This window comes from Euleptes europaea, chromosome 11, assembly GCF_029931775.1.
Source record: "Euleptes europaea isolate rEulEur1 chromosome 11, rEulEur1.hap1, whole genome shotgun sequence".
Classification (NCBI taxonomy): domain Eukaryota; kingdom Metazoa; phylum Chordata; class Lepidosauria; order Squamata; family Sphaerodactylidae; genus Euleptes; species Euleptes europaea.
The window spans coordinates 13980430-13990655 of record NC_079322.1 but is presented as its reverse complement, the minus strand read 5'-3'; the positions used below and the strand labels follow the sequence as shown (position 1 = coordinate 13990655).

The 10226-nt window shown below is 46.0% G+C and overlaps 1 protein-coding gene across 1 annotated transcript; it reads left to right on the top strand.

Annotated features, from left to right (window-relative positions):
* The first annotated feature begins 422 nt into the window (after positions 1–422).
* Positions 423–5871, top strand: IGFBP1 (insulin like growth factor binding protein 1). The gene is made up of 4 exons (XM_056857833.1): positions 423–765; positions 3063–3241; positions 4505–4633; positions 5740–5871. Exons 1-4 carry the CDS (start codon positions 423–425, stop codon positions 5869–5871), a joined length of 783 nt encoding a protein of 260 aa, XP_056713811.1.
* The last annotated feature ends 4355 nt before the right edge of the window (positions 5872–10226 follow it).

Below are 10226 nucleotides of genomic sequence, written 5' to 3'. Positions count from 1 at the left end.
CTTGCCTGGCAAGTATGAAGTCTGCTCCAGAGGTTCCCAAAGGGCCCTCCCCTCCCTCCCCTTTCTCAATGAAATGTTTTATGGTACCACCAGAGAGGAAAGCCTTTTCAGGGGGGGAAACCCCTCCCTCCTCTTAGATACACATTATAAAAGTTAAGAGAGAATGGGATCATGATGCATTTATTTCATCACTAAAAGAGGGGGGTGAACTGGGGGGGAGGGACGTGGACTGCCAATGAAATGACGCTTCTCGGCCCCTCCCGCTCAGATAATAGCTAACTGGGGGGGGGGTTAAAGATTAATGGACTGGCGAGGGACTGTATAAATGGGCCATGTTTGGAAACACCGGGCATGCTGAACGTGAGTAAACCGGCCTGTGTTCTTCTCTACGCTCAGCTGGCTCTTGGCAGTCCTTCTTCACCATGTGGTCTCCAGGCCTGTACTGCGAGATGCTCCTCTTCCTCCTCTGCCCGGGCTTCCTCCTTGGCGCCAGCCTCCACGCCCTCCACTGCGCCCCGTGCACCGAGGAGAAGCTCGCACTGTGCCCACCGGTGCCTGCCGGCTGCCCCGAAATGGCTCGCCAGCTGGGCTGCGGCTGCTGCCACACCTGCGCACTCCAGCAAGGAGAGGCCTGCGGGGTGTACACGGCACAGTGTGGCCAAGGACTCCGTTGCCTTGTGCGCCCTGGGGAACCCAAGCCCCTCCAGGCCCTCCTCCGCGGGCAGGGCACCTGCCTCCCAGCTGCTGACACAACGGAAGCGACAGGTAAATCCCGTGCCGTGTTATGCGTCCTTCTTTCCAGGGCCCTCGCCTGTGGGGATGCGAGTTCGAGATCTGCCACAGGAGCTGGTCTCTCCTGGCTTGTGTGGCAGAATGCCACAGGGGAGGCACAGATGTTTAGACAGCTTAGGGGGTTATCGGCTTGTCACCAAACTGAGCTTGAGAAGCAACAATGACAAGACGGTGGTAAGGAAAGCCGGGTGTGTGTGTGTGCCCCCGCGCGCCCGCGCACATGTGTGAAATGTAGAAATTTGCAGGTTCAGTCCCCGAGGGCTGCAAGATTGTCAGGCTGGGACAGACATCTGCCAGAGACCTTGGAGAGCTGCTGTTTGTGTCGGACAAACGGGCTGGCTCAGAATAAGGCATCCCCCTTAAGGAAAGGATATTCCCCTGAGTCAAATGCTGCCTCTGCAGCTGAACAAAATAGGATTCGTATATGAATGTTATGGCAGAGGTGTAAGAAAGTTAAAATACTGGTGGGTGCTTTAAAAAACAACAACAGCAACCTGGCCTGCTCCTGTGACATCCTTGTAATTTGCACTCCTCGCATCCACAACCTCTTTTTTTCTGTAGGTCAGCCTGCTGTTAAAAGGGGCAGGTTTGTTTTTAAAGCAGCAACCCTACTGGAACACAAAATAAATAAAATCACATGGAAGTTAGGGGATCAGTGTCAGCAGAGATTCTGTCCTTTCCCTTGCCCACGCTGCCCATAATGTGGACATTTTCTTCAATCTGTGGCTCTTACGCTTTCTGTCTGTCGTTCTCCCGCATGATATTTGGAGAGGCATCTCAGTTGTGCATAAAGCCGAGGAAACCAGGAAACTGCTGGCAAAGCCACAGGCGCTCACGTGGAGTTTCTGGGACTCCTGAAGGAATGCCACTGATCGAAGCTCTGTAGTCCTTGTACAATATTTGAGCCCTGCAGTGATCTGAAAGGCAGCAAGTCCCGTTGCTTCAGCACGATGGGTAGCCGGGTTAGTCTGTCAACAGCGGTAGCAAAGAGCAAGAGTCCAGTGGCTTCAAGACTAACAACGTTTCTGGCAGGGTAGGAGCTTTCGGAAGATGGGAGCTGTGGGTCACGAAAGCTCCGACCCTGCCAGAAACATTGCTTCAACAGCTAGTTGCATGCTTTCAGATTACAGTGGAACTTGGGACTGTGTGGATCTATGTTGGTTGTACATCATTGACCAATTGCATGCAACCTGCTTCCTCCATTCATGCGAGCCTGCTTTGTAAATGATTACCTCTGGACATATGTGAGGGCAAGGGAGGCTGTGTAACAAACAGGAACGGGTCAAGAGGTGTTGTTTATGTTGCAGTACTTGGAAGCTCTCCGTCAAGTTTCATTTAGAAAATGCCTCTGAGCTCTTATATGCGATTTGAATTTTTTTAGGTAACTAATACTTGGTAGACATTCCTGAATAAGCCATGTAATCTTTATTGCTGCCTTTGTGAAAGCATTTTGCACCAACATAACCTAAATGCTGCGACTGGGAAAACTGCATTCTGAAACCTACAAATATTATGCATTTGTGGGATGGGCAATCTCGTTGAGCACAATTGGCTCTGCAACGTTTTACTATTTTTCATTTCTTTTGCTTCTGTTAATCCTCCTGGGGGGGGGGGGAACTGAAGCCCCTCCTTTCTGACCTCTGGAAAACCTGGCTCAGCTACTCCTGTGGCCTTTAAGGTGTTATTCACACATTGGGCAGCTATAAGGACTAGAAATTTGTGTGGGTTTTTGAATATAGACCAAATGTAATAAGTTGAATTCTGGGTGCAAGCCCCTCTCCTGTGAGTTGTCAACTCTGGGATGGGATATTGCTGGAGATTTGGGGGTGAAGGGCAGAGTTTGGGGAGGGGAGAGATATCATCAGGGTATAATGCCTTAGAGTCCTCTCACTAAAGCACCCAGTTTCTCCTGAGGGACAGATCTCTGTAGTCTGGAGATCAAGTTATCGTTCCAGGAAATCTCCAGGCTCTACCTGGAGGCTGGCAAAACCACTACTTCCATGACAATACATCCTCCTCAAAGCCCTTCCTGGAGAGGCTTATTTTCCATTGATGGGAGGAATGTTTTCTCTTGTATTTCCTTCGCAATGGTTCTTTCATGGAGCTTCAGGGAGGTTCTTCAGCTCTGCAGCACAGCAACTGTTTTGTCTGTTCCAACTTCTCAACTTGGTCCCTCCTGTCTCTGGTTTAAACATCTTAGGGAATAAATGTGGGGCAAGACCTTTCCCTGGGTGAGTCCCTGCTGAACTGTATCCTCCGGTCCCTTTTAGACTCTGCAGAACCAGAGGACGTGCCCACCGAAGGCTCTGAAATAACAGCTGACCAACTGTTCAACTACCAGGCGATGTTTCCCGTTGGCCAGGACAAGTCCGTCCCGTGGAATGCTATCAGCGCCTACGAAAGCATGAAAGCAAAGAGACTGTCTGAATTTAAGAGGTGGAAGGAGCAGGTGAGTCCCCCCAGCCTTCATTTCCAGTAGACTCGTATTGATGTAAATAATCTGCTAAACTTTATCGGGTGAAATTGGCGCTTGGGGTGGGGGGTACGTGGCTGTTTGGAAATGCCACCCCACTCCACTCCCTCCAAATCTCCCCCTCAAGCAGTCTATGAGCACTCCAGTGGCATTCAGCTTTCCCCCATATTTTGTCCCTTCTGGAGCAATTTTAAGTTATGGAGTGTCTTTTCCCCACTTCTTCCTTTGGAATAATTTATATACTGGATATTGAGGGAGTCCTCCGAGTATAAAGAGACCCCAGCCTTGTCTCTGGTTTTAGTCGCTTTCATCACCCACAGAGGGGCCAAACAGTTGTAGAAACTGGAGTAGTAGTAGTAGTAGTAGTAGTAGTAGTAGTAATGTGGATGTTGCTACTGCTACAACAAAAGTTTGCGGCAGGCTGACATGGACTGGAACCTAGCTAAAAATACCACTTGAGGGCGCCAAAGAACAGAAAGTGAACAAGTTGACCAGAACAGGAGAACCTGATAGATCGGTGGTTCCCAACCTTTTTTTGACCAGGGACCACTAGGACTTTTTTATTCGGTGCAGGGACCCCAAGGTTCAAAATAAAAATTCTGAGAATTTGAAAATAAACTTTAATCATAACTGGCAGTTAAACATTAAACTTAGAATAATATTTGAATATGTTTTTATATATAATAGAGAACTTTTAATTGAAAATATTAATTTATTATGGGTTTATAACTTTGTTTTGAGGACCTTAATTTAGTTCTCGTGGACCCCTGGGGGTCCACGGACCCCCAGTTGGGAACCAGTGTGATAGATCTATGTTCTGTTTAGAAATGAAATAAATCTTTCTCTCACAGCGGATTCATTTGTCTTTGAAGCAGACAGGCATTAACTGTTCCGAATTTCTGCTGTTAAATCCTATGCATATTAACTCATTAGTAAACCCCACTGTCTTCAATGGGTTTTCCTTCCAATCAAGTGTTCCTTAGTTATTATAGTCTTCAAAATGCAAATTGGAAGCATGTCTTAGAACTGAGAAAGGGTAATATGGGACCACGGAATCCCCTTTATACGGACGCTGCTTCAGGTGGAAAGGCATATATTTCAAGCATGGGCATATGCCTTAGGCATACATTTATACTTAGTTAGCTTTGGCTCCAGATTCCGTCACAAATGACATACACTGATTCTTATGTTTTAATTTTGGATCTAAGACTTCAGTAGTTGTGAATCCTGTTCTTTCAGGGACCGTGTCAAAAAGAACTCTACAGGGCTCTGGACAAGTTAGCCAAAGCTCAACAGAGAACCGGAGGCGAGATCTACAGATTCTATTTGCCCAACTGTAATAAGAATGGATTTTACTTCAGCAAGCAGGTAAGAACGGTCATGGGGCGGATCTCTTCACGCTACTGATCTCCATCACCCTATAAAGAGAGCAAAGAAATTAGGAAAGAAGCAGCTGCATTAGGTGGGAGTGGATATGGGGTCTTAATCTGAGCCGGTGGTCCATCAGGGAAAGAAAGTTGTCGTCTTTAGCAAAGAGGACAAACTGGAAAGTGCTGATCTGCTCTCAAGGTTTACCTGGCAACAATACAGCTGAATAGGGTTGCCAACCTCCAGGTACTAGCTGGAGATCTCCCGCTAGTACAACTGATCTCCAGCCGATAGAGATCAGTTCGCCTGGAGAAAATGGCTGCTTTGGCAATTGGAGTCTATGACATTGAAGTCCCTCCCCTCCCCAAATTTTGCCTTCCTCAGGCTCCGCCCCCAAAACCTCCCACCAGTGGCAAAGAGGGGCCTGGCAACCCTACAGCTGAAGTTTGTATAATAGAAATAGAGAAATGTAGAAAATGGTATCTTATCAAGAACGTCAAATATATCATATCTTAGAATGTTAGAGAATAAAGTGGGATAAAAGGCATATTTCCACCCGGTATATATACTCTTTGTATAATTGAACAGTACTTATAATATTATTGAAGCATTTTTGTAATCCCTTACTTTTCCCTTACCATTTTTAATTTCCCCCCTTTATTCTTTTGAGGGGGGAAAAAACAATTTTTTTAAAAAAAATACAGCTGAAGTTAGATCAAAGGGAGCAAAATATGGGGCTGAGTCCTTCCATGGGAATCCAGTGTGATTTCAAAAGAAGCTAACTAACATATACTCTGGTGGTGGAAAGTGTTCTCAAGTCACAGCTGACTTATGGTGACCCTGTAGGGTTTTCAAGACAAGAGACATTCAGAGGTGGTTTGCCATGGCCTGCCTCTACGTAGTAAACATGGACTCTCACGGTGGTCTCCCATCCTAGTACAAACCAGGGCTGACCCTGTTTAGCTTCTGAAATCTCACAAGATTAGGCTAACTTGGGCCACCCAGGTCAGGGTTACATCTAGTCTAGCCATTGCTAACTATTCTTATGGTTTTTTTTTTTTTTTAAATATTGTTTTCTCAATTAGTATCTCTTATTATTTACCTAGTGTGAAACCTCCCTTGATGGAAACCCTGCTGGATGCTGGTGTGTTTATCCGAAAAATGGGAGGAGGATTCCTGGATCCCCTGAAATGACAGGCGACCCTGACTGTGAACAATATCTGAACTCACAAGAATAAAACCAAGTGTGCTGCCGATTTTTCGCAAGTAGATCTTGCAAGCTAAGTGTCTTATTCTGGAGCCAAGACAACCCTTCAGTTGACAAACCTTTAAACATGTGATGGGCTAACGCCCAATATTAGGCATTCTTGCTCAGAAGTAAAATCCCATAATTTCCAATAGGAGCTTACTCCACAAAAGCGTGCACGGGATCGCAGCCTTTAGGCAACGTTGTTGTTGGTAGTTGGATCTGAGAAACTGTGTCTACTTGCATTATTGAAGTTAGGCACAATGATAAATGGTGGCAAAACAGGGCCTTCTCACGTCCTTAATGTATATGAGCTGCTTTTATATTCTCCCTTATTGCCTGGTCTATGACTGCGCAGTTATTTATTTGACGTGTTTATTTTATTTTTGTCCGTGTTATTAACTTATATATCTATATCCTTAAACACTTCAGAATGATGCCTGTAAATACTTTTTAATATTATTTCTCTCGAAAGATGCACTTTTCATGGTTTCCAGAGAGCACACTTTATATCTGTTATCAAAGGTGTGGGGGATTGTCTTGCCAAGCGTAAATTTTGTATCGTGTATTTATGTTGTTTGGGAAACCTCCCATGGGATAGAGTGTAAGCAAGGGAGCACAGCTCATTCGTATTTAAAAGCTTGTTTTTGTTTGTATCTGATGCTGCTTTTGTATCTGACGCTGCACTTCACTTTTCATTTCAGTGGCCAGGAAGAGGTCTCAATCTGAATTATGTGGTAGAAGATGTGCCTTTCACATGCATGCCCTAGGGTTGCTAATTCTGTGGGAAATTCCCCAACAGTCCCCAATATGGTGCCCAACAGCCCTACTGCCCACCAATGTGTTTCCTGCTTGTGGCGTGAGGTTTATAGGTAGGGTTGCCAACCTCCAGGTGGGGCCTGGATATCTCCCAGAATTACAACTACTACTCCACTACACAGAGCAGTTCCCCTGCAGAAAATGGTTGCTCTGGAAGGTGTACTGTAGCGCATTTGCACCCACTGGGAGCACTCCCCAAACCCCACCCTCCTAAAATTCCACCCCCCAAATATCCACGAACGTCCCAACCTGCAGTTGGCAGCCCTACAGTGGTTCTTGAACAAAGTAGGATGAAAACCCAAGGAGTCTCTTCCATGAGTATCACACATGGGTCACAGCTGTGAGGTCTCACCTTGGCTTAGACACAAACTTCCTTACGATTTTTGGGGCTTCAGTAGCTCTCACTGCGGCTGCATAGGCAGCAAAACCTCCTCTTCCACTGGAAACCAATGGTGTCACTTCCCCAAAGCAAAGAGCCAATCCTGGCATTCCTCTGCCTCCTTGGCGAAGGAAATGTTTCAGAGCCCTCTCTGTTTTGAGGGGCTGTGGCTCAATGCTGCAGCATCTGCTTGACATGCAGAAGGTCCCAGGTTCAATCCCCAGCATCTTCAGTTTTTTTAAAAAACAGGAAATACCCATTTGGCTTGGAAGCTTTTAGTGTTTTGTGTTCAGACCTCATGGCAGTCATTTTGTGATGGCACCCTCTCCCTTTTCTCAGAGTTCAAAAGTGTTCACAAGCGCAATAAGGGCCTTGGCCTGATCCAGCATGGCTTTTCTTATGTTCTTGTGTTCTTATGTTATTCGCACACACACACACACACACACACACACACTGCATCATGGGATCACACCATACTGAATCAGTTCCCATGCTACTGGGCATGCCATGTGAAGGGTACCGTACTGATAAGAGAAAGCTTGTTTATGTTTGTTTGGTTTTTTTCACACATATGCACTGGTCTTATATTATTAAAGAAATGAAAACACAATCTACAATGTACTATCTTTTAATGAATGTAAATTTTCATAAGTTGACCTCGTCATGTTATTTAAGATGAATTATTAAAGCATTTGCTTTGGACGCTATTTCGTTTACTTCCTGCAACGTATTGACAGTAAAGCAACATCAGTCTGGCCCTGATCCACACAAGAGAGTTGTGCATAAGTGTGGGTGCCACCTGTAACTAATGGACAGCAGGTAGGACAGTGCAATCCCATCGGCAAGTCAAGATGGATGGAAATACACATATTTATCCACACAGAGCCATTCCAGATTAGCTAGAGGTATTCTTCATAAATACAGAACACAGTGTAAAGGTGCATTTGAATGTGCAAATCTGATTTTCATGTGCTGTCTATAGTCTAACAAAAGTTTACCTTGGAGTTAAAGGGCTGCCAACTCTGATTTGGACATTCCTGCAGATTTGGGGGTGGAGCCTTGGGAGAGTGGGATTTGGGGAGGGGAAGGACCTCAGTAGAGTATAATGCCATAGAGTCCAAAGCAGCCATTTTCTCCAGTGGAACTGATCTCTGAAGTCTGCAGATCAGTAGTAATTATGGAAGATTTCCAGGCCCCACCTGGAGTTTGGTAACCCAGTGTGATATAGTGGTTAAGAGCGGTGGACTCTAATCTGGAGAACCGGGTTTGATTCCCCACTCCTCCACATGAAGCCAGCTGAGTGACCTTGGGCTAGTCCCAGCTCTCTTAGAGCTCTTTCAAACCCACCTACCTCACAAGATGTCTGTGGGGAGTGGAAGAGAAGGTGATTGTAAGCTGGTTTGATTATCCTTTTTTAAAAGGTAGAGAAAATCAGCATATAAAAACCAGCTCTTCTTCTTCTTCTTCTTTCTGCCTACATTTTTTTTTTTGGCCTGACTTGTCTGGAGCAGTATAACAGTTCCCATTTGTCCAGCTGAGTTTCTCCAAAATTATGACCACTCCTCAGTTCTGTACATATCTGTGTAAGAATCAGGAAATGGCAATAAAAGCCAAGAAACAGACAATGAGGCATGGAGGTTTTTTGGTATGTTGCCTAGTTAATTGGTCACATCCCAGACTTCTGTTCACTGGATGGGTTTCTAGGTTCAACCAATCTTCTTTGAGGAAACGGTGGTGTGTACCACATCTGTGGTGATTAGCTCATTCAGATAATTGGCTTCCTCTTCCTCATCTTGTGGTAGCTTTGCCTCTTTGGAGTGGCCACGTGACTCCCAACTACCCACTCTCAATTGAAATCACCATTCCCCATAGTATCATGTGTGGAGAAAATCCAACCAGTTGCCACATTTCTACATTTTCACTGTGTGTTAAAAAGAAACTTTCAAGGGTATTAAAGGAGAGAAATCTGCCTTGGTTATGGAAGCACCCTTCAAGACTAAATCATATTCAAAAGTGAGGGCTGGATAGGTTTGACAACCTCCAGGTGGTAGCTGGAACTCTGCTTTTACAACGAATTCCCAGCCAATAGAGATCAGTTCACCTGGAGAAAATGGCTGCTTTGGCAATTGGACTCGATGGCATTGAAGTCCCTCCCCTCCCCAGACCCCGCCCTCCTCAGGCTCCACACCCCCAAAATCTCCAGGTATTTCCCAACCCGGAGCTGGGATCCTTAGGGGTGGGGAATACAAAGTTATTGTAAGGTTTTCTCACAATTCCATTTATGGTTTCATATAGGGCTGTTGAAAAACAAATTCGGAAAAATCCGGATCCAGCAAAATTCGGCCCGTTTTTATTCGGGAAATGCCAAAGTCCAAACTCCCCCGATTCGGATCCGTGGAATTCGGCACGCAATTCGAATTTCATGAAAAAATTCGGCCATTTAAAGCCATTAAAAACACATTCACAACTTTCTGCGGCTCCAGGGGGGGGATGTTTGGAGGTAGAGGTCTCAAACTTTCCGTGTAGCTTGAGGGGACCCTTCTTGCGAGAACCCCCAAGTTTTGTAAAGATTGGGTCAGGGGGTCCCGAGATATGGGGCTGGGAAGGGGTCCCCCCAAATCGCCCATTGGAATAAAGCCATTAAAAACACATTTGCGGCTTTCCACGGCTCCGGGGACATTTTTGGAGGTAGAGGTCTCAAACTTTCAGTGTAGCTTGAGGGAACCCTTCTTGCAAGAACCCCCAGGTTTTGTAAAGATTGGGTCAGGGGGTCCCAAGATATGGGGCCCGGAAGGCCCACCCAAAATCGCCCATTGGAATAAAGCCATGAAAAACACATTCATGGCTTTCCACGGCTCCTGGGGGGCATTTTTGGAGGTAGAGGTCCCAAACTGTTCAGTGTAGCTTGAGGGGACCCTTCTTGCAAGAACCCCCAAGTTTTGTGAAGATTGGGTCAGGGGGTCCCGAGATATGCGGTCCCCCCATCTGCCCATCGGAATGAATGGGAGCAGATGATCCGTAATGTGCATCTAGAGAGCAGCAAATCCAAGACAAAACCTCCCATCACCTGATTTTGGGGGGACCTCTTCCGATCCCCATATCTCGAGACCCCCTGAACCAATCTTTACAAAACTTGGGGGTTCTTGCAA

Excerpts from the sequence above, each read along its gene's own strand:
- IGFBP1 (XM_056857833.1), top strand. The coding sequence starts at position 423 with ATGTGGTCTCCAGGCCTGTACTGCGAGATGCTCCTCTTCCTCCTCTGC. Across the intron at positions 766-3,062 it reads TGACACAACGGAAGCGACAG|ACTCTGCAGAACCAGAGGAC; the intron begins GTAAATCCCGTG and ends GGTCCCTTTTAG. Across the intron at positions 3,242-4,504 it reads TTAAGAGGTGGAAGGAGCAG|GGACCGTGTCAAAAAGAACT; the intron begins GTGAGTCCCCCC and ends CTGTTCTTTCAG.